This window comes from Drosophila santomea, chromosome 3R (assembly GCF_016746245.2).
Source record: "Drosophila santomea strain STO CAGO 1482 chromosome 3R, Prin_Dsan_1.1, whole genome shotgun sequence".
NCBI lineage: Eukaryota > Metazoa > Arthropoda > Insecta > Diptera > Drosophilidae > Drosophila > Drosophila santomea.
In genome coordinates, this window is record NC_053019.2 from 17,614,434 (window position 1) to 17,636,286 (window position 21,853).

Here is a 21,853-nt window from a genome sequence, read left to right on the forward strand (position 1 = left end):
GGCGTTTAAGAGGGGCTCCTACCCGATAGTTAGACTTACCCGACACGCCATCATCCACATCCACATCCACAACCAAAGCCATGGAACAGATCAGTTGGCGGTGCAACAGTCGAGTTCCCCAACTTCGCCACTTGTTCGGTTCGGTCGGTCATCGGTTTGGTGTGTAGTGTGTGGTGTGTGAGTTTAGAATCGGAATCTTGTCTCAGTTAGCGCACAAACTTCTAAGCAAACAGTCGCCAGCGCAGAGCTCCTCGCAGACCCTCGAGACACACGGCGTATGCGTAATTACAGGCCATCAACAGCTGGCCAGTTGCCCACAGAAGAGCCACAACCTATCTACCTTCGGTGACCCAATTCGCGGTTGGGCTCTAAAGTTCAATCCTTGTTTAAGTGCCTCCATTGTGTGTCAATAAACTCGCGTGCCCGGTTTTCACTCACCAGTTCAACGGCGAAACTCTCCAGTTCCAGCTGGCCCAGTCCGGAGCCATTCAGCTGCCAAGACGGTGAGTTTGATTCCGCAGGGTATGCAAATCGCAGCTCCAAACACAAACAAAGTCGGCGCAAACTTGGGATTAGTCAGCGCGAAAGTACGTGTGTCACAAAGCCGAAAAATACATAAATTAATGGTATGGTATAAGGCGGCTTTTGTACACTCTTACCCATATAGCTTTGGTATAAAAAGAATCATTTTAATTTAATCCAACTATGTTCATCAACTATTTCCTTACCTCTTTGTCCAGAGAACTCGAAAACTAGTTGACTAAGGAACATAATTTTATAATTAATTTATAATAAGTCATTTGATTAGGTCTACATCAGTAGGAGCTCCTTGCTTATTCAGCCAGTTATTCAGTCAGTTTGCCTTTATTCAGTTGTCAGCCCAAATTCCATTCAATCGAAAGCAAACGATTCAGATTTCGGCACCTAGTGTATAAGATCTACTGACAAATTTCAAACACATTTTCCTACCTTTCGCGAGTTATTTCGGTCTAGATTTGTAGTTTTATAAAATACTCGTAGCGATAATTGTTGACTTTCATCGAAGTTGTATGTTTTTGGCGAGTTAAAGTGAATTCAATTAAATAGGTTTGTTTATTGATCGCACCGTATTAGGAGCGCCCATCGGCCCACAATTGTCTGTTTGAGTCTGGCTCTGGGACCTGATCTGGGCACGATCTCAGCGGTTTCAGTGGTTTTATCGGCTTCCACTACCACTACCATTTCCACTTCCAGATTGCCACCCACGTCCAAGCACATCCACTGACGCCTTCTGGCGGCCGCTACTGCCGACGATTTGTTTGCTTTGTGCCAACTTTGATGACTCACCGGAGTGTCGCCGACTTGAACTGAGTCTGAGCCGGGTCTGCGGCAGCCAAACACTCTGAGCCAAGTTCAGTCGCGTCATTATCTCTGCCGAATCCCACACACGAGCTCCGCATCGAATCGCATCGAATTCAACCGACTGCCATCTCATCAAACAGACTCCATTTGGCGATGGCGTCACAAGGTTCCTCAAGGCTGGCGCAAATGCAGGTTAGTCATTTATAATCCCAAATCGGAATTAGGGTCTGTATTAATCCGTATAAACTAAAAGTTTATAGTTAAAGTTTATTCCAGCAAAAGCGTAATATATTTGGTCTCTTTCGATAAAGAGAAATGCTTTCGTTCATAGCCGTCCTTCTAAAGATTAAATTCTAAAAATAACCTTTCTTTTTGTCAATAATAATAATAATAAGGTAAAAACCTAGTGAGGATTCCACATTCAACAGACAAAAGTTCTAATATAACGTTTGTAAGGAAATATGCCTATACAACAAACGACGGACTCGGCTATTGACCCTGAATATAAAAAATATATACCTTATATGGTCGGAAACGCTTCCTTCTGCCTGTTACATACTTTTCAACGAATCTATTATACCCTTTTGCTTTACGAGTAAGGGGTATAAAATACATATACTTAATAGCATAGCAAGCAGAAAACTACTTTAATTTCCGTGAGGAACCCTATATGGTCTGTAGCTTTTGGTGAAGTTCTGTTTCTGTTTCTTTCGATTTCCAGGCAAAATGCCAGCTAATTTAATTGTATTCGCCGCTGCTATTAATTGGTAATGGAAACACTTTGTCGCCTTCGCATAAAAAAAAAGACATATGGTGCACCTGGAGTGCCATATGTTTACTGCTAATAGAGAGCTCGACAGCAAAAAGGAGCTAGACCACTTTCACACAATTGGCCGTAATTAGTGTTGGCCACAATACGTCACTGTATTAGCGCTCAATTTCCAAAAAGGGTTGACATTAAGGACGAAATCATGCACATGTGCGCGTTCGTAAATCGAATAAAAACCAAAAAATATTTATATGACATTAATGATTGCTTGCAAAAATGTATTAAAATATAAATATTGATTTTAAAATTAACTAAACTACTTAACTTATATTAGAATACATTTATAGAGGTTTTGTTAGGCTCCTGTGTTCCTTTAGGATGATACATTGATTACATATTGACCTTAAATTGTATATAAAATTTGTATATATATGTGTTTTCGAGAGTTACGAATTTTCTTAGAGTGCAATTCAGCAATAGTAATTCATTAATCATAAAATTTACCTGGGAAAATAGTAGCGCGCGATTTTTATCGCTAAAGGGGCGGGCGGATAAAGGACAATGCGAAGGTCCTTTGCCACCTGGTCGCAGCTCTTCCTCGGCGGCATTCAACAATTGCTGAGAGCATTTGTTATAGGTGGTTCTAGGGCGGTTGGGAGTACGTATGTATTCCCATGTGGACCGTGTCCTGGCAACGTTGCAGTCATTGATTTTTTGTTATTGCAAGCCAATGACAACAAAAACAAACGGGCAGCTAAACAAAAGGACAACCAGCTAAGATTTCTCGAGTGTCCGATATACACAAAGGACTTGCATTTTTTAGCTCGGACAACTTGCCAGGTGGCCATGGCAGAGCTCGAAGGCCACTACCAGGACACCAGAGGCAGAAGACAAGCGTACTAGTTGCGAGAGACAACAACGGAAGGAGCATGCCCACAACCACTTCCACTTCCACGTCCAGACCCACACCCACACCAATCGCCCCTTCCTCCACCCGTTTCCGCGAACAGGATAGGGTTTCCTTCGCACAGGCGGGTCGGGTGGCTAGGGGTTTTATGTACTGGCGGCACGTAAGTGGGCAGGGATTTATTCGCTAGGGCCTGTAGGTGGCCCTATAAGTGGGGGTGACACACCTTCCCATCGCCACAATAGACGAGCAAACACATCGAAACCTGTGCACTTAATGACTCCACTATGGGGGAAGTGGGAAGTGGACGCGCTAATGTCCAGCCCCAGTCCCGTGCGCTTAGTTGTCACGCGCTCGCCGGCCCGGAATGTTGCGAGCGACGGACGGGAACGAGGACGGAGACGGAGAGCTCCTTCAGTACGACTTCGAGTCCGAGCTCGGCCAGGATCACATCCTGCCCCTTAAGCTGAACGAGTCCTGGGCAGCCAGGCGCCTCATGGAGGCTTTGAGTCACCTGCCACCTAGTGGCAATAACAGCACTTATTCTGCACCCGTAAGCCGAAATATAAACCAATTAGAAAGTATTTTTAGAAAAGGGGAAACACACACAGTATATATTACAAAAATTTAAATTCTTGGAAGTAATGGGTTAATTAAAATAAGGTTTTTAACAAAATCAAATTACTGATAGAAAGACTTTACAAAGGTTATTAGGTTTTTAAAACGGTGTATTCTATTAAGAAGTGCAGCATCTGGAAATTGTAAATACAAATTTAACCCATTTCAGATGCGTTTCCAGCAGCGCACACAGCAGGAGCAGGAGTTGCGCAGACGGGAGCTGATGAGCATGAAGTCGAGTGCCGAGAATCTGGCCACTGGAGCGCCAAGTGCCGCCACCACCAGGTTGATCGGGAATGGGAAAGTGCGGCAGATGTTCGACGAACGTCGTCGCGGAGCGGGCATTGATCGCAGTAATCCCCTCAAGCCGATCGGCACTCTGCCCTCGCCACCAGCCCCATCGAAATCTCGCCCAGAGCCACCGATGCAGCGTCTTGTCAAGGGCGTGTCAGACATGACCGTGCGGGATGCACCCAATGCAGGCAGGAGGATTACCAGTGACAGCAATAATAACAATAAGTTCGCCACTCCAAGGAGTACAGTGAACCGGAACCTGAAGCCCGTGGTCACGCGGAAGACACCGCCAGCTCAGGAGGTCACGCTGCCCCAACGTTCTCCACCTCCACAACGGAGTCCCAAGACTCAGACGACCAATCGATTAGCTGGAGGAACCGCTGTTGCGCCGCCAGCCACTCGTGTTTCACCGCCAGTTATTCGACGGGTGAGTAGCATCAACGTGGCACGGAGGTGTCAATCTCAAGCTTAACATATTTGGAAATATATTTAATGTCTGTTTCCAACAAGGCGGAGCCAAAATTCCCTGTTAAAAAGGTCAACATGGTGAGTAACTTTGAATAGTTGTGTGTAGTAGGCGTATAATAAGGATACCCTTCGCTTCCAGGACACAACGTCGGCAATCCCAGAGGGCACCGCTTTATGCCGCTACTGCAGACGCCACTTCAACACGGATCGTTTGGCGAAGCACGAGGCGGTGTGCCAGCGCATGGTGAGCACCAAACGCAAGATATTCGACGCCTCCAAGCAACGGATCGAGGGCACCGAAGCCGAGACGTTCAACAAAAAGTCTAAGGGCAATCGCACACGTTCCACGTACAGTAGTGCTGCCCAGCAGAAGGGTCTGACCACAGGGGTGAAGAAGAACAACTGGCGCAAGAAGCATGAGGACTTTATTCAGTCGATTAGAGCGGCCAAGCAGGTTCAGTTGCACTTGGCGCGCGGCGGTAAGTTGAGCGATCTGCCACCGCCGCCGCCTTCGGAGAATCCAGACTACGTCCAGTGTCCCCACTGCGGTCGCCGATTCAACGAACAGGCCGCGGAGCGTCATATCCCCAAGTGCGTTAACATGGTGCACAACAAGCCCCGGAACGGTCCCGCGACAAAGAGGCGTTGATGGGTGATTGGGAATTAGGTATTCGCTGATCTCTGGCTGATAACAGTGATCATGACCATACTTTTACTTGTGATAAAGAAGTTTGATGATTGAAACGAATATAAAGTAGCCTATAACTATGGTCGGTTGGGCATGGGGTTGGACATGCTAATCGGAGAGCACCTCTACGTCGTTATCGGTGGCAGAAGGCACGGGTGGCGCGGCCGTAGATCCAGACTTTTCGCGCTCTATAATGGCCTTCACCGCTTCGGCAGCCTTATTCATCTCCAATCCCTCTAGCATGTACGCCCAGTTGTCCAGAGTGGCGTCGTCGTCATCGGATATCCAGTTTGTCAGCATTTCAACGCAGGCCACGTTCGCTGTAGGATGCTCCATTTGAAAGAAGAGGAGTTCGTCGTTGGTAAACCCAATCTTCTTTCCCACTTTCATCCATGGCTCGCCTATCAATGGCGCCACCTCTTGGATGTGCTCTTTTGTAACCATAAGGGGTTTCTCGTGCGACGGTAACTCATCCACCTCTTCCACCACAGGTTCGTTGTCCTCTACCTCCAGATCCTGCTCTGGTTCACCGTCCTGAAGGGCGACTGTAGCATCCTGCTCGCCGTCCGTTTGAGCGTTGTTGGCCGACAGGCCAAAACTGTTCTCCGAAGAGTTACTGGATAACAGGGCTGCAGGTTTGGGCTCCTTGTCCCGGATGAGACGTTTGCGCACTTGCTCCAGATAGTCGGAGATCTTGCTCGATGGTTGAGAGAGCGACGTAAAGAAGTGCGGAGTCTGGCGCGCAAGCAAACGCAGTGCTCGCCACTCAAATGCAGGATCTACCTTTTCGTGCGGCGTTTCTAAATATGTCTCTAACAGCGGTAGGAAGTTACGCTGTTCGCTTTTGCAGGCCTGCAGGTTATCTGGAGAGTAGTTCCACAAACGTGTTAGGTTGTCACTGGAAATGAATTATTTTAGCACTGATTTTGCTTTACCTGCTATCGGTACTTACTTTCCCAAAAAGAACTTGCCGCTGCGGGAAGCATCGCGCAGTGCATCGCCCAATGCGCGTCGTGGTCTTTTATTCGGAATTGGCTTCAAATCCTCTTCGCTGGGAGTTGGTTCCTCAGGCTTCTTAAATTCCTTGCAGCCTTCGTTCTTCCAGTTGTTCCACATCTCTTCGCGAGCCAGCATGTGGTGCACTGTCCGCGAAAACCGCTTACCGTACGGTGGTGTCTCCTCTAGCAATTTATAAACACGGGTCTCTGTTTCCTTAATAAAGTCCGATTGGTCTGCAGTCAAAGTATAAGTATCACTGAAAGTACAATCATTAAAGTTTGACCGTAGTCCCTAAACTTTCTTTATTATACTAACCTTTTAAACTTTACACTGACTTGCAGGTACTGAAATAGTATCAGAAATTGCACCAGAACGGCACGTCGAAAATTTGCGTCAGAGAGCTGCAGAGCTAAAAGCTTAGGATTGGTTAGAAACTTGGCAAAGAAGTGGTTCGCTTTAATGACGGTGGTCACCGCCGTAGTGTCAACGGCCTCTTCGTCCACATCCATTGCTTGGTCAGACTCGCTCGCATTGTCGCTGCTACTTTGACGCACGTCCTCAAGCTTGAAGCTCGAGAAGGACTGTAGTATATTCTCAGCGTGCTGGAAGGGCAAAATTGCAGATTGCAAATTGTGGTTATTCGCAAATTATAATTGTAATTTAGGTTTCAAATATCTAATTTAAAACACGTCAATGTGCTACTCACCATCTGGAACATCTTCCACTGGGCCTTATTGTAGCACTGGTTGGGATTCCGGAAAAAGTCCTGCAGCGACCAAAACTTGCAGTACAGGTCGTAGTCGATTTTTAGAGGAATGTCCTCAGCAGTGTCCTCCAGCTCCTTGTTGTCACTTTCGTCGTGGTCCTTGCTGTCTAGACCGTACTCCGTAAAGTTGTCCAGGTTGAACTCGGAGACGATGTTTAGGCCAGAACGCTCCGAGAAGGGAAAAAACTTTGAGAGGAAGAGCTGGATGCGGCCACAGAAGACAGTGTTCTGGGTGCGCGAAAGTCGCCGCAGCAGGTCGTTGCACATGCGAAGGATGTTGTTCTTGCACGAGGCGAAAAAGATCTCCTCCTTCCACACCTCCACCATCTCCTCGACAAACTGGAATATCTTCTGGCACTTGTCCAAAGTGACCACGTCGAAGGTGTCGATCAGGAGCACCACGGGTATGGTGTTAGAAACAATCTCGGCCCGCGTGGCTTCCACGGAGAGGCGCACCAGCTCTCCAATGCGATTCACATCGTCATCCAGCCGATTCATCAGGAGCACCCGGAAAGCATGGTCCATGGGTAAGCGCTTGTCGTGCTCGGTGTTGGCTGGAAAGCTGTTGTACTCCTTGACCAACAGTTCTACGTTGCCGTCTGTGATGGCCAATTCAAGGGCTTTCTGCAAATTATTATTAAATATCAGATCCGAACTTTGCCGGCTTCAGGGACGTTCAGGGACAATGTTTTACCTCGAACGACGTCTGTAGCGCAAAGTAGTTGGCCAACTTTCCCGGAGCCGTGTTGGCCACTTCTACGGCGGTGCTCATTTTGGTTTAAATAAAAATTGTGCCGACAACAGCTAGAAAACATAAAGTAATTTGTTTTTTCAATCAAAACATCACCCTTAGTGCTGCCAGATCGTTTTGTTTAGTATATAATGCAGCGCAATTAATACTTTAAATACCAAAATATCGATGTCAAATCGATACATTACATTACATTACGTTACGAAACGTTACAGTTTTTAAAAGAAGTCTTTTAGCGAAATTCATAAACGTGTTTTTGAGACACAAATTAGGTTTTGACGATTTTTGGGCGCCATTTATAACTTAATACGCTGTTCAATCAATACCCAATAAAAAAATATTTTTTTCGAAAAGGGTTTTGTCACGCGTCTATTGTCTTATCATTAAACCGAAAGTCATTTAAAAAGCCAAATTAAAGAATATTGTTGTTAAATTGGCAAGACATTTTATAAAAACTATAAAAAAAACAACAATAAATTGTATTATTCTTTACTGTGACATGAAAATTGCATTTAATGCTTTTGCCAAACTTAATTTTCTCAGCTAGCAATTATTCCTTGTACATTATTATACATAAAAATCTCCATATTCAATAAACTTGCTTTGTCACCATACATCAATTCAAAGACCGAAGGTTTTGTTGATAACAATAGCATTGAGCCGGGGCACTCGAATACGCTATCAGCTATTCAGACAAATACGCATAGATTCCTACTGTCCCACTGTGTGCGAGTTCGGAGAAGTTTCATAAGTAGGCCAAATACAATGCAAATCGGGTATTATTCGAAATCTTAATCTCTGACAGGGTGGCCATGCGCAAGTCGATTATATACATTTTGCTGTGGATTCTGGCGCTAAGCAGAGTCTCCCTCAGCTCTGTGCTTAAACAGCTTTTTCCCGACTATAATTACCAAAATCCTTCTTGGCCCCAGTGGTATCCTGACTATTACAACAGAGGTTATACGCAGCCACAGGCAGAACGAAAAGTTAAATCTGCGCGGTCATATAAGGACATCTGCAGGTTGGTTAACACCAATGGATTTACAAACCCCGGAGGAGTGCCTCGATGCCCTTACTAATCTGCTGTGCATTTTTTATCAACATATGCCTATATTTTAAATAAATCTATATTGCATTTACCTTAATATACTAGACTGTGTTTTATACTATCGAAACCACGTTAACAAATTAGGTAAATCACTAGATAATATAAATAAAGGAGCTGTGCTTAGAAGGTAAGGTCATGTGCTAAGCTTAATCTAGCTTTTCCAAGACAACAGAAGCGACAACCTTAAGCTATTTTGGGAATGGGGGTATTTGTAGGCTCTAGAAGAGTCGCTTCTGCACGATGTAAAAGACACAGGCGAGAAACAATGAGAAGGCAAAGAAGAGCAGCATCTTGTCAGTGCACTCACGTCGTCCGTACTTCTTGAGCAGCTTGCCGGACATGGTAATGGTGCCGGCCGTGTTCTGCAGTTCGTCGTTGGTGGCCTCCACATTCTGCGATGAGGCCACCAGCGTTTCCAGGGTGACTGCACTCTTCTGGGTGGTCTCGGAGAGGTGCCGGGATATGGCCAGCATCTTTTCGGTCACGTCGTTCTCCTGTGAGACCAGGCTTCCCTGGTTGTGCCGTGTACGTGTCGTGGTCCGTTGTCGCAGTTCACTCTCGCCGGTAATGGCCATCAACTCCTCTCGATTGGCCTTTTCGATCTCTAGCATCGTGGACACGTTAGCCTTTCGGAACGCTTGCAGCGTTTTGGAGAACTGATCACGGTGGGTGTCCACTTCCTTCGCCAGCGCCACGTCCGCCGTGTCCCGCGCCCAGTCGTCCAACCGTTCGATGCTTTTGCGGATAGCAGACAGTTTGGAGCGACCCGCTTCGTTCAGCTCCTCCAGTTCGGAGATCGAGGTGCGGCTGTTGAGGATGTCCTAGAATTAGAAGCTCGGTCTTTAGGTTTTCTTTTCAGATAGCGAACACTCACCTGTATTATTGCCTTGGCCTGCAGATTGTTGTCGATCAGGTCTTGCCGGATGGACTGCAAAGTAAACATATCTCTGTCCATGGCTTCAACTTTGTTATGTTTTTAAAATATTCTATTATTTTGCAATGGTGACGTGCATTTAACGTTAATTCACGCAATTTTTCAGCACTAGCGCGGCACGGTATTAATCGATAGGCATTCACTTCGAATGAAAAATATCGTTTAAATTGTGCTAATATAGTTTTGTGATATCATTTAATACTCTTCTTTGATTCAGTTAAACATACATATATAATCTATAATTCCTACAATAATTTTATTTTCCAAAATGTCGCCAAAACCGATTTTTATTAATGTAGTTTTTTAAGCAGATTTAATTTTTATTGTAATTTTTTTTTTCAATACATTTTTGTTGAATTCCAATAGTCCTTCTAACCACTAAAAAATATTCCAGATATCGATAGTCCGTAAAGTGTCATCTTTAAAGTAGCCCAATAGCCGCGTAAAAGGAGCCAACTAATTTTGAGATTTTGGCCATTATTCCGATTTACACCAAGCAACCTTATATATATATGGGTTCACCTGCCTCTTTCTTTACTGGGAAATTATTTCATAACTTACCTCTCTTTTCCTAGCCCGAATAATGTCGGATTCGACTATCTTTCCTTTTGTAAGTATTCCCCAGACCTTAAACGAGTTAGATTCGATTTATGTTTCATTTGTTTAGTAGAACTTAACTGCTCAATTATCCATCATTGGTCAGTCAGCGGAAAGCAACGTATCCAGTTCGAGCTCCAACTCAAGTGTATCCGAATCTTCTGCGGAATCCCATTTATCTCAGTCAGCGGACAGCAACGTATCCAGTTCGAGCTCCAACTCAAGTGTATCCGAATCTTCTGCGGAATCCCGTTTATCTATAGCTTCCAATTCATATTTCGGATCTAATACATCCGTGGAATCTCATTCATCTGTTAATTCTAATTCGTCCTTGGATAACCAATCACCAGAGGAGTCTTATTTATCTGTGGAATCAGACTCATCTCCAACACCCAATACCAGCGAAACTTTTTCGGCCGGAGAAGCTTCAAACCAACTGCAGTCACCGCAAAGCAATAGCTTCTTGAATATGAGCCACAATGAAACCCACTCTGCGGCTAACTTGTCTCTCTCGAATGACGATGCTCACTCGCAGATCAGATCACTTACCCAGGATGTGGCCCAGATGGAAGCAGAATTGGATAGCAGTATGTAATTCTGATATCAATTTTTGCTAAGACATTTGTTAATTGTTTCATATTTCAGTAAATCGCTACTGCGAAGAAGTTGTAGCACAGATTGACACCTTACCCACGAGTACCTCAACGCCAACAGTAGTGCGTGGAAATCGCCGCAGAAGTGCCAGTAAGTGCAGATTAAAATGAAAATGATTAAAATGAAATGAATTTTCTCATAACTAATGGCAAGACGGGGATACCAAAAGTTTTAATTCCATTTATACTGTTAATAGCCAACGACTTTTTCCCAGAACTCTAAAAGCTTACTTTCAATATAAATATAAATTTGTTAAAACTTTTTAAGGTAAAACCGAACTCGTCTTTAAATGTACATTTTGTGAAAGCCAGCTAGCTTTTGCCTATAGAACCAGCAATAAACAGTATACCATTTCTTGCTTTTTTTGTAGTGAATCCAATAGAAATAATAGATCTGTCCCATTTGGAGTTTGTACCACAGGTTCGATCTGCTCGGAATCGTGCGCCCGATGCTGTCATAGATCTGTGCACTCCCGACGGGCCAAGAAGTCGCCCAGTCAATCTTCCCTCCAACGACTCCTTCACCATTCCCAATCGTCGGCGCGTCTTGGCTCAGTCAACCGAAAATTCCCCGGTAGTGGATCTCGACGATGTGTCGCCACCAAAACGCGTTTATCGCGATATAGATCTGTCCCATAAAGAGGACTCATACAAGTGCCCCGTCTGCATGGACAGCGTAACGAAGCGCGAGCCAGTGTCAACCAAATGTGGACACGTCTTCTGCCGGGAATGTATCCAAACAGCCATCAGCGCTACGCACAAATGTCCAATGTGCAACAAGAAGCTAACTGCACGTCAATTCTTTCGCATTTACTTGTGAGTTCTTTATACTATTTTTTATTATATTTGCTCTGTGAGCCATACCTTCTTATAAATTATATTATAGTTTTATTATATTATAGGCTTAACAATGTAAAAGGCGGCAAATAATGTCCGTTCTTCATTCATTCAATGAATTCAAAAACAATTTTTTATTTAAGTTTTCTTATGTAATCAGTTATCCCCAAAAATATTCCTAATACACGTATGCGAAGTAAAAACTTGACTTTCTCAGGCTAGAATAGGGTAGATAATTCATAAGACTATCAAAGTATTATGATGAAATTATTCCAAACGCTATTCAATAATGAAACATATACATATAATAAATAAAATGGACTCATAGCATATCAACAAGCCCGTCCCAATCTCATTTTTCAGTGTTTAATTTTCGGCAACTATTTCATTTGTGATAGAAGTCACCCATCATTATATTGAATGCTCAGAATTATCAAAGCATCGACACAACAGGCAAATAATATAAATTCAACAAGTGAAAATATGACGTAGATGGAACATATGCAAGAACTTCGCTATTTTTAAGATTAAAAAGAGTCTCTATAAAGAGTGTTTGTCCTCAAGTTTGGAGAATGTGTTGCCAATTAAATCCAGCGGGATAAATAATGTTTTGTTTTATCAGATTATAAGCATAAAAGTACAATATCTGCTTATATATGGAGTGAAAGGTTTCTACGAATCTGAGAATCTTGTCGCATGGTTTTCTTTTTATATGGCGGTATAGAACGTTTAATAATTAATAATAATAATGTCCAAACCTCTAAGTATGCTATGCAAAATCTTTTTCTAACTATGTAAAGTCAATCAACACAGTATAAATGTTTTTCATTCATTGCGCGTTCTTGTTGCTCATTTGTATAAATTTTCGATAAATTTCGTAAAAATAAACAAAATTTGATGATGAGTGAAGAAATAGGTGGCAAGAAAACCTCATTATCAAGCCTTATCTACCCAAAGCGCATACCAAACATTAAGTTTGGTCCTATCAAGGACGAAATGGGCTTCACACTCAGCGAAAGACTGGCTCTCAGACAGGCGTGGAACTTGATCAAACCCTTTGAACGGCGCTACGGTCAGGATGTGTTCTATAGGTAGGTTTCCTTTTGACAAGGAAAGGCTTCAAACCTATGTATATTTGGCAGCTTCTTAAATGATTACTCTTGGGGTATTAAAAAGTTTGGGAACGGAACTGAGCTCGACCTGGCAGCCCTGCACTCACATGCTTTTCGATTTATCAACTTTTTTGGACTTCTCATCGAGGAGAAAGATTCTGTAATGTTCCAGCTGATGATAAATGACAACAACCAAACCCACAGTCGCTGCAAAGTGGGCTCCTTTTTTGTTGGGGTGAGTAAGTGTAATTTCATATACGATTGCTTACTTAAATTTTAGATTAACCCTGATCTTATTGTTTGACAATAATATGCGATCATAAATGTGTCACTCAATATTTAGTTACATTTTATTTAAAAACAGGATGTTGCTACTCATTGAGGCCACTCATTGTGGTTGATTGAGGTACATTCATCTGTTAACATTAAGATTATAGTCTCACACCTTTTAGTTTCGACAATTTGTTTTGATTGTTTTTTTAAGCGAATTATCACCAAAGTCAAAATTGTTTTCCAAATTATTAACCATTAGAAATTGCTAACATTGGCAGTTAAAACTATTTTTAGTAATATACAAAAAATTATAACACGTTATTCTTAAAACTGTTGTTTCGGTTTTTGTTGCTGAGTAAAATATATATATTATAGGTTTGAAAAGGTTTCTTCTTCCTCAGCAAGGGTATAAAATAAAAATATGGTATTTTAGAAAATGAATAAACATCTATAAACTAGTCTCTTTTGCCAAATAAATTGAGAAAATGCAAAACTTAGGTATTGAGAAACATACATCTTTACAAAAACTTATAGTAGTCCAAGTTTTGTATTGTTTTTTATGTCAATATTAATGATGTTTCGGTGATGTCAATATTAATGATGTATGTAAATGTGTAATACATTTATTTAATATGAGTAATGACAAAATAAGATTATTCACTCTTCTAATTAAAATTGTCTTAACTCTCCTTTAATAAATAATAGTGTTACTCATAGTCCTGTTATATTACTCCGATGTGGGTTTTAAAAACAGTAAAAAACAGGTTTTAAAAACAGTAAATATTTTTTTTTACGTTTACGTGATAAGTTATTCAATTACATTTTCGTTGTACCCTTCAGCATCTAGCCCAGGCCCTGGCGGACTATGTGCTGAAGGTGTTCCACAAGGTCAGCTCGCTATCACTGGAACGGGGCTTGGACAAACTCGTGGAGAAGTTCCAGAACTACCAGGACAATCCGTCGATTACCTCCGCACACAATCGCCTGAGCAAGATGAACTCTGATCCCCGCCCTCCCAGAGGAAACGCTGCCTCTGCCACCGCGATATCAGGCTTCTAGTATCAGCCTCTGTCGCAGTCGCCGACGCAGTTGCCGCTTATTTTGCTTAGCTGCTAAGCGATTTCCTTGGAGAAATTCAGTTCAGCTCGGACGCTCATCGCGTCCATATACACGTTTCGATAGTTAAGGCTTTCGGAGAACTGAAGTGATCAGAAGTGACAGTAACAACGTAAACATAAATAAATTGTACATATAACCTCGCATTTGCGGGCTAATCGGCAAATCGACTAAAAAGTGCTGTTTAGAAATTTGTTGAAACATGGTGGCTATCGAGAAACTCAAGATGGTAATTAAACTATCAAATTTTCTTATCGCCTTAGTTGCCACAAAGGGCAAAAATGAATAAAAAAAAATTATTACGTATACGACATGCTGACCAGCGTATTTGGTAATATTGGAGCGAACATAGCTATTAATAAACTACCAGTGGCGCATAGCTAAGATTAGATATTCATTTTAAATGTAGTTCAATATGGATTGCTACATATTCTTTTTCCTTAACACCGGAACATTTTGGTTCCGATTGATGGAAAAAAATAGCTTTGTTTATTCAAAATATTTGACCATTTCCTAAAAATGTAACTTAAGGCATAGAAATCGATTTTGTTCTTGAAGCCTCTTGAGCTTTGTTCTTAGGCACTTACTACTTTTCAATTACCATGCTAAATACGTTTGCTACCTCTTTAATTAGCCACTTAAATTTGCATTTGTGGTCGTAATCTTGCCCTCAATCAGAGACATAATTTATTAGGTACTAATTGCGAACCATTTCCAAGTGGGCAGCAAAAATATCTAATCGAACTATAGCTCCTCCATAAAAAGTGCACGCAAAGTTGAAGATTTATAAAGCCCCCTGAACAGTTTTGTTTACAATTCCGTATGCTAGGTTACCAAGCTCTCCAGCTCCTATCGGTAGCAATAAACCAATGATTAGAGAGGGCCTAGGGCCCCAGGATCGAGAGTTTTGTACTTGGGGGGTGGCACACAACCCTATCTTGCCCTTGGCAGTGGAACAGATCCACTTCGCCGATACAACGGTTGCCACTCGACAAGGCCTCTCAAGTGGCTGTTGCGAGGTGATTCTATGAGGTATTAGGAAGTCAAGGAGCCGGGAAGATCGTCAAGATTTCGGAGGGAGTAGCAGCTGCGATCGGCGTGCGGTTCACGTAGCCACTAACTGCTTTCGATAATGGCCAATTAGCTATCACCATTGGACGTGACGCTGGGCTCTTTGGATTCAGATTTCCAAAATTTCGGGTTCTAGACTGCCAAATGATTCACTTTTCGGCTGAAGATAAGGCCACGTGTGTTTGGGTTTTTGGGCACTGCTCCAAAATGCCAATATTTTATCAAATCGTCTAGTAAACAACAGGCAGCCATCATTGCAGCTATATAATATAATGTTCATAATTCCAGTCGCGTGCCAATCACTTGTTGTTGTTTCATGCTCTCTGACATGTTTACTCCGGGTTTATCTGCCTTGCACTGAACTGTCGGGCAATCTGCAATATAATATTTACATATCAATTAGTTGTAGCGATTCATGGCCAATCGCATCCGGTGAAATGGATGTTTGGTATGGATGTAAATATTTCGCAAGCTAAAAGCTAAAGGTTCGACTCTTTATATTCATTCAATTTGATTTTATACTCCTTTATAATAAAGCCAAGAAAAGAAGGAAGGTATCCCATTTCTATATTAATAAAATATTCATTGTAGCTCCTTATGAGATATAATTTACACATTTAATAACCTTATTCTAAGCGCTAATTTAATGCAAATGCTTACTTAAGGCGCGACTTCTATTGGGGTAAGTAATAAATTGGACGTCGTATCCCATTGAATAAACGTCCCAAAGGAGTTCATAAGCCATAAGAAAGAAGCATTTCCGTTTTCACTGTCTACATTTCGAGCATTTGAATACCAGGCGCACCCTGCAACAGTAGCGGCATCCATGGGCAAACAATATCGCTTTAATTACCGCATGGGCAATGGGCAATGGACTTGAGCAAATTAAGGGAATTGCGTCAATAAAAGATATTGTCTACCGACCGAGTGAGCTGCAATGGCGCGGGCCACGATAAAGCCAAGCAAATTGTGGGTGGAAGCATCGAGCGTAAAGCCCTCGTGAATGGCCCCAAGGCATCCATCCATTCGTGAATGGGTATGCGACTCGGAAAACGGGGCAGGTGCTTGGGAACAGGCCTCCCAAATGCAATAGCTCAGAGCACATGGCACATGGCACAATGCACTGAACTTGACATCGGAAAAACAGCAGAAGGAAAACAGAAAACGGAATGCACAGCAAACGACACGAAGCTTATTGGCATGTTTTTGGGTTGGCGCCCCTATTCGTACACTGTGCGAAAATGCAGCAACTTTTACTATCCTGGTGTCTTAAATAAACAGTCGCTTTCGCGCTATAGTAACATAGTTATAGGCTTACTATCGCTAGGAAATCTTTATTCTTCTATTTATTATTAAATTTTAACGCTAGTTAAATGAAAAATGAAACTCCCTGTTTCTGACACACCATTTTCACAATATGTGTTTACAAAGTTTTTTTCTCACTGTTTAGTGGGTGTGTCAGTCGTATCGTTCTGAGCCCCTCTCGCTGTCTCCCTTGCACCCTCGGACATCTCGCTCGCACCGCCGGCGAGTGATCGACTTGTTTGGATGCGAATGCGGCGACAGGTTGCTTTTAGCATGCACTTGACGCCATAAAGATGCACCTACGTGTTTCACTTTATAATTAGACATTCCGTTTTAGTAACATCAAGAATCCATCAAGAAATCAACTGCGCAAGGAACGATCTCACGTGGTATCATCTAATCGATGACCAGCTTCCTTTTACGGCCGGAGAATAGATCCTGATTAACTTGGCTTGTGTTGCCGATGAACTTCCAAGTCCAATTTTCTTGGACTTTGCTCAATTCGCTTGCGGTGGCGTATGTGTAATTTTTGCGTGTAATCACATAAAAAGTCAATCGCTAGGCAATTAATATTACAATGTACATCAATTGGCATTGGGAGATCGATAGCGAAAATGAGTAGATTGGCGGGAGAGCTTAATGGTACTTCCAGCAGGTGGTTTGCTTATTTTCAGCTCTTCATGCTCTTTTAAGAATAAATCCATTTGCTTCTGAGGTAAACAAAATGATTCGAATGCATCTGAGTCGCGTAATCTTTTGGCAGTCGTTGGGAATGCCGAAAAAAAGTGCCAGATTAAATAAAACTTTTATGCACAATAGAAGAATCTTCGCCAAGAATCAAGATAAAAATAAGTTTTTTCAAAGATTTCAGTCTTCACCGATTCAGTATTCTCGAGGTGTTTGCACGAGACAATCCACTGCCCCCGAGGCAACTCGTAAAATTAGCGGAAAAATCAAAACAAGAAATAGAATTATATATAGGAACGCGCTGCGAAGATAATTAAGGAGACGCGATTGAAATAAGTGAAATAGACTATTGGATATATACAAACCATAAAATAGTGTTTTTTACACCAACAAAGGGGCGTCAAATTTGGCGCAGTGCGTTCTTTCTGCGATCGTCTTATATAAGGCGTTGCTGAAGAACCCGGAAATCGGCCGAATCTCGAATGGATTCGGAAAAAGTGGTCCGCGCCATGGCTCGTTGGTGGCAGGTAAATTGTTTGTCGGATAAATGTGCCAAATGTACTGTAGGTTTTATTTTTAAATTGGTTTTAAATTGTGTTTTTAAATGAAAAAGGGTTTCAAATCATAATTAACCATTGAGGATGTAAGTTGGACATATCTTAAAAGTTTATTGCGTGCAGAATTTAAAATTTATTTAACTTTTCTTTTAATATAGTTTTCCCTTTAGCGAGGGAAAACTCCTTGAATTGAGCCCTTACATCGGAAAATGTTGGTGTTTTCCTTAAGGTCCTAGCAATTTTCAGAGTTACGTATATGGTTTTCAACAAAGTCCACAGAAACACTAGACACTTGCCTATTATTAATACCAGGCCAGTGAGGAAACCGATCAGGGCAGCAATCGTAATCATTATAAATGGAGACTATTAATTGTGAAATAATCTTTTGAACAGTTCCTAAAGAAAGTTCTTCTTTTTGCAGACTGTTAGTCAAGAGGATGGGGATACACGCAATCCAATAACCTACGATCTTCTGCAAGAAAGCGAATCGAGGACTTCGAAGACCCGGCAATATGTGGCGGCTATGATTAGTGAGAACAACGAATTTATTTATTGATTTATTTATTCATTGACCAACCATTGATTCCTTACAGTTTGTTTGGGTGCGGTTGCAGCAGGAACTGCGTTATCCTGGACGGCTCCTGTTTTTCCGCAGATATCTGCAGAAAATGAGACCATTAACCAAGGCAGTTTGAATTCCAGCACTGGAGTTATTTCCAATTCGACCTCCAGCAAGGACGACATTCGACTGACCGATTCGCAAAGTGAGTACCCTTCTTATAACGTTGAATTGTTAGATTATAGACTAAAGTGCATTTCCACATTGATAACATATCTTTTTGTATTTTGATTTCCATTCAAGTTAAGGGTAATAGTGTCCATTTTGTAATTTTATAAATCTTATTGTAATTAATAATGTAATATTGTAATATTGTAATGTTAATATTGTAATTAATAATATCAAAAAAAGTCATTTAGGCCGTTACTTTTATTTTTTTTGTCGGTCCCTCTAATTGATTAAGTTGAACTTGACCCTCTGAAACTATTATGCCCATTTTGCTATCTCTTGTGACAAGTGGTTAGGATTTACGTGATAATAAACACTATAGATAATATTGATTATAGACTGATTACAAATTCTGGATAGATTGGCTAGTTCCGGGGCTTATTAAACAACGTTTGTTTTCCAGTAATATGGGTGAGTTCCATGTTGCCCTTGGGCGCCCTTTTCGGAGCCCTGCCCTCCGGATATATTGCCGATACGATCGGGCGACGTTATACTGCGATGGTCATGGACATTCCCTTTATCTTGGCATGGATCTCGATCAGTTTCGCCAATTCCGTCGGCTGGCTTTACTTGGGAAGATTCTTAATCGGTAAGTGATGGAAACTGTATAGTTGGAATCCGGTTTGAATGTGCAGCGTTTCAGGTATCTCAACTGGCAGCTTCTGCGTGGTGGCTCCCATGTACATTTCAGAAATAGCAGAGACTAGCATTCGTGGCAGTCTAGGCACATTGTTTCAGTTGCTCCTCACGATCGGCATCCTGTTCATTTACGTGGTAGGAGCATTGGTCTCATGGAAAACCCTGAGCATGCTCTGCATACTCATACCCATCCTGCTGCTCTGCGGCCTGTTTATCGTGCCTGAAACTCCAGTATATCTACTTAAAAGGGTAAGGAACTACACAAATTTTATAAATCAATCTTTAGTTTTTCGATTGGGATTTTCTAATGATTTTATTAACAATTTTGATTTTTTAATTCCAGGGTAAGCGCTCCGAGGCAAATCGCGCACTAAAATGGCTGTGGGGAGATTACTGCAACACCAGCAACGCCATCCAGGCCATCCAAAACGACTTGGACCAGACTGGAGCGGATGCTTCCGTAAAGGATTTGTTCAGCAACCGCGCCTCACGTAACGGCATGGTGATCTCTGTGCTGTTGATGGTATTCCAGCAGTTTTCCGGCATCAACGCCGTGATCTTCTTTATGAACCAGATCTTTTTGTCAAGCCGTACACTGAATCCTGACGTCTGCACCATAGTGGTGGGTGTGGTGCAGGTGATCATGACCCTGACCTCCTCCCTGCTGATCGAAAAGGCCGGCCGCAAGATCCTGCTGATCTTCAGCAGTACGATTATGACAGTCTGCCTGGCCATGCTGGGTGCCTATAACACGATCCAGCGACACACCGATATATCCGAGGCCATTGGCTGGTTACCCCTCCTCTGCATAGTGCTGTTCATCGTTAGCTTCTCGGTGGGCTACGGCCCCATTCCCTGGATGATAATGGGTGAACTCTTCATGCCGGACGTCAAGGGCATCGCCGTCTCCCTGAGTGTCATGATGAACTGGGTGTGCGTGTTCCTGGTCACCTGGCTCTTTGGTCTGCTCAATGCTGCTGGTGCTGATGTGCCGTTCTGGTTCTTTAGCGCCTGGATGGCGGTGGCCACTGCTTACGTGGCCATTGCCTTGCAGGAGACGAAGGGCAAGAGTGCCAACCAAATCCAAAGCTGGTTAAGCGGGCGCTGAGGATCACAAGAGGACTCCATCCCATAGTTTATTTTAGCTGAATGCCATTGAACTCGTAGTTGAATAAGTAGCCAAAGCCAAAAGCGTTTGTCACTATTGCAATTATACTTTTCAATACTTTCTATATTTCATTTTTTATTTACAACAATTTACAAGCCGATTGTGAATCAGGCACAATTGAACCTAAACCCATCGAAAGCCAAGATATGTAATATTTTTTTTAGTTTAATACAAATTGCTTCAGAATTAAGACGATAATGCGCTAAATGCACAACATAACTTATGATGTTCCACAATGTTCAGTTACGTAGTATAGATCAACTAGTTTCTAAGTACTCATTGTCAGCCGAAAATATTCAGATAAGATTCGATGGACTTCCACCCTATGTACGTGCTCTCCTTTTTGTATAAACCTCCTTCTGTATTTCAACATACTCTAGAATTGCAAAGACATATACCTAAATGTATACTTATGTGTGCTAGTTTTAAACAAATGTACATATATTTGATAATAAAAGTAAACTGTAGAGCAACACGCAGTGTTTGCGGGTCAGATTGGGGGCGATAGCCCCATTCCCGGTTACGCCCCTTAAAGTGCGAAATTGGATCACTATCAGGCCACGACAGGCCACGCCCACTCCTGGCGCCAGTACTCGGCGATTGCCCACCATGGTCAGTGTGAAGGTCATCATCGGTTGGTTGATTGATTGATCGACATCGAAGTCGGAATCGCCAGATCGATGCACAAAATGCAAATTGAAATCGTGCCAGCCAGCCAGCCCACTGCGTTCGATTGCCGGCGCTTCTATGCAAATATTTAACGCAATTACAGGAAGCCCATCGAAGCTCATATTTGCTTAGGTATTTTCTCCGCTATTTGCTCACATGCTCAACAGGTTGGCGACAATCAGCAACAAAGTAAATAGTAATGGCAAATATCGCAGAGGGTGGAGAAGTGCGGATAAAGGAGATCATATGGCATATGTGGTTTCCAGCTAATTTCAATTGGCGTTCTGGTATATACATATATCGCTGGGATACGATACGATATACGAGCATAGTCCATATACATACATCAGTACCTGTAAATGCACTACTTAGCTTTAAATTGATAAATAAGGTATTAATCGTCGATACGGTTACCATATTTTACTTTGAACTTTAATTATTTAAAAATGTAAAACAATTAAATTTAATATTCAAAAACAAATCCCAGCACCCCGCACCACGGACCCCGGACCCCGGCCCCGGACCACGGACCCCGGACCAATACAAAAATGAAAAAATACCAAATCATTTTTCAATCGACAAACTTGCGCTGCTTCTATCTCTCTGGAGTCTGTATGCTTAATCTCAACTTTCTAGCTTTTGTAGTTCCTGAGATCTCGACGTTCATACGGACGGACAGACGGACGGACAGACGGACGGACAGACGGACAGACGGACGGACAGACGGACGGACAGACGG

The 21,853-nt window shown here is 42.5% G+C and overlaps 7 protein-coding genes and 1 long non-coding RNA gene across 12 annotated transcripts; 5 read left to right on the forward strand and 3 right to left on the reverse strand.

Moving 5' to 3' along the window:
* Window positions 1-241: 241 nt before the first annotated feature.
* Window positions 242-5,145, forward strand: LOC120451111. Of its 2 annotated transcripts, none has more exons than XM_039634525.2 (5): window positions 242-503; window positions 1,234-1,533; window positions 3,805-4,356; window positions 4,440-4,475; window positions 4,537-5,145. In XM_039634525.2, the coding sequence occupies exons 2-5, from the start codon at window positions 1,495-1,497 to the stop codon at window positions 5,044-5,046; spliced, it is 1,137 nt and encodes a 378-aa protein (XP_039490459.1). In that variant the 5' UTR covers window positions 242-503; window positions 1,234-1,494; the 3' UTR covers window positions 5,047-5,145. The 2 variants fall into 2 exon arrangements, with proteins under 2 accessions (XP_039490459.1, XP_039490458.1); XM_039634524.2 differs by lacking the exon at window positions 242-503 and adding an exon at window positions 902-1,086.
* Window positions 5,049-7,719, reverse strand: LOC120451110 (THO complex subunit 1). The gene is made up of 5 exons (XM_039634522.1): window positions 7,545-7,719; window positions 6,791-7,474; window positions 6,400-6,686; window positions 6,038-6,340; window positions 5,049-5,983 (listed from the first exon to the last, which is right to left on the reverse strand). Exons 1-5 carry the CDS (start codon window positions 7,620-7,622, stop codon window positions 5,194-5,196), a joined length of 2,142 nt encoding a protein of 713 aa, XP_039490456.1. The 5' UTR covers window positions 7,623-7,719; the 3' UTR covers window positions 5,049-5,193.
* A 412-nt stretch (window positions 7,720-8,131) lies between these two features.
* Window positions 8,132-8,680, forward strand: LOC120453692. Its single transcript, XM_039638513.2, has one exon. It carries the CDS (start codon window positions 8,414-8,416, stop codon window positions 8,678-8,680), a length of 267 nt encoding a protein of 88 aa, XP_039494447.1. The 5' UTR covers window positions 8,132-8,413.
* Window positions 8,681-8,746: 66 nt separating this feature from the next.
* On the reverse strand, window positions 8,747-9,758 carry LOC120453691 (vesicle transport protein SEC20). The gene is made up of 2 exons (XM_039638512.2): window positions 9,584-9,758; window positions 8,747-9,530 (listed from the first exon to the last, which is right to left on the reverse strand). Exons 1-2 carry the CDS (start codon window positions 9,662-9,664, stop codon window positions 8,928-8,930), a joined length of 684 nt encoding a protein of 227 aa, XP_039494446.1. The 5' UTR covers window positions 9,665-9,758; the 3' UTR covers window positions 8,747-8,927.
* Window positions 9,759-10,040: 282 nt separating this feature from the next.
* Window positions 10,041-12,115, forward strand: LOC120451060 (E3 ubiquitin-protein ligase complex slx8-rfp subunit rfp2). 3 transcript variants are annotated; one of them, XM_039634418.2, is made up of 5 exons: window positions 10,045-10,253; window positions 10,314-10,827; window positions 10,886-10,984; window positions 11,265-11,709; window positions 12,094-12,115. In XM_039634418.2, the coding sequence occupies exons 1-5, from the start codon at window positions 10,227-10,229 to the stop codon at window positions 12,098-12,100; spliced, it is 1,092 nt and encodes a 363-aa protein (XP_039490352.1). In that variant the 5' UTR covers window positions 10,045-10,226; the 3' UTR covers window positions 12,101-12,115. The 3 variants fall into 3 exon arrangements, 2 of the variants coding, with proteins under 2 accessions (XP_039490352.1, XP_039490353.1); XR_005616344.2 differs by lacking the exon at window positions 12,094-12,115 and having other exon boundaries at window positions 10,041-10,253; window positions 10,314-10,831; window positions 11,265-11,281; XM_039634419.2 differs by lacking the exon at window positions 12,094-12,115 and having other exon boundaries at window positions 10,046-10,253; window positions 11,265-11,933.
* A 402-nt stretch (window positions 12,116-12,517) lies between these two features.
* LOC120451062 lies at window positions 12,518-14,397 on the forward strand. Its single transcript, XM_039634420.1, has 3 exons — window positions 12,518-12,821; window positions 12,873-13,077; window positions 13,956-14,397. The coding sequence occupies exons 1-3, from the start codon at window positions 12,628-12,630 to the stop codon at window positions 14,172-14,174; spliced, it is 618 nt and encodes a 205-aa protein (XP_039490354.1). The 5' UTR covers window positions 12,518-12,627; the 3' UTR covers window positions 14,175-14,397.
* On the forward strand, window positions 14,235-20,918 carry LOC120451058 (facilitated trehalose transporter Tret1-2 homolog). 2 transcript variants are annotated; one of them, XM_039634416.2, is made up of 6 exons: window positions 14,235-14,460; window positions 18,273-18,381; window positions 18,445-18,615; window positions 19,042-19,227; window positions 19,282-19,526; window positions 19,621-20,918. In XM_039634416.2, exons 1-6 carry the CDS (start codon window positions 14,434-14,436, stop codon window positions 20,383-20,385), a joined length of 1,503 nt encoding a protein of 500 aa, XP_039490350.1. In that variant the 5' UTR covers window positions 14,235-14,433; the 3' UTR covers window positions 20,386-20,918. The 2 variants fall into 2 exon arrangements, with proteins under 2 accessions (XP_039490350.1, XP_039490349.1); XM_039634415.1 differs by lacking the exon at window positions 14,235-14,460 and adding an exon at window positions 17,507-17,821.
* LOC120451063 lies at window positions 17,839-18,584 on the reverse strand. Its single transcript, XR_005616345.2, has 2 exons — window positions 18,443-18,584; window positions 17,839-18,372 (listed from the first exon to the last, which is right to left on the reverse strand). It is a non-coding gene; the product is annotated as an uncharacterized LOC120451063 (long non-coding RNA).
* Window positions 20,919-21,853: the final 935 nt, after the last annotated feature.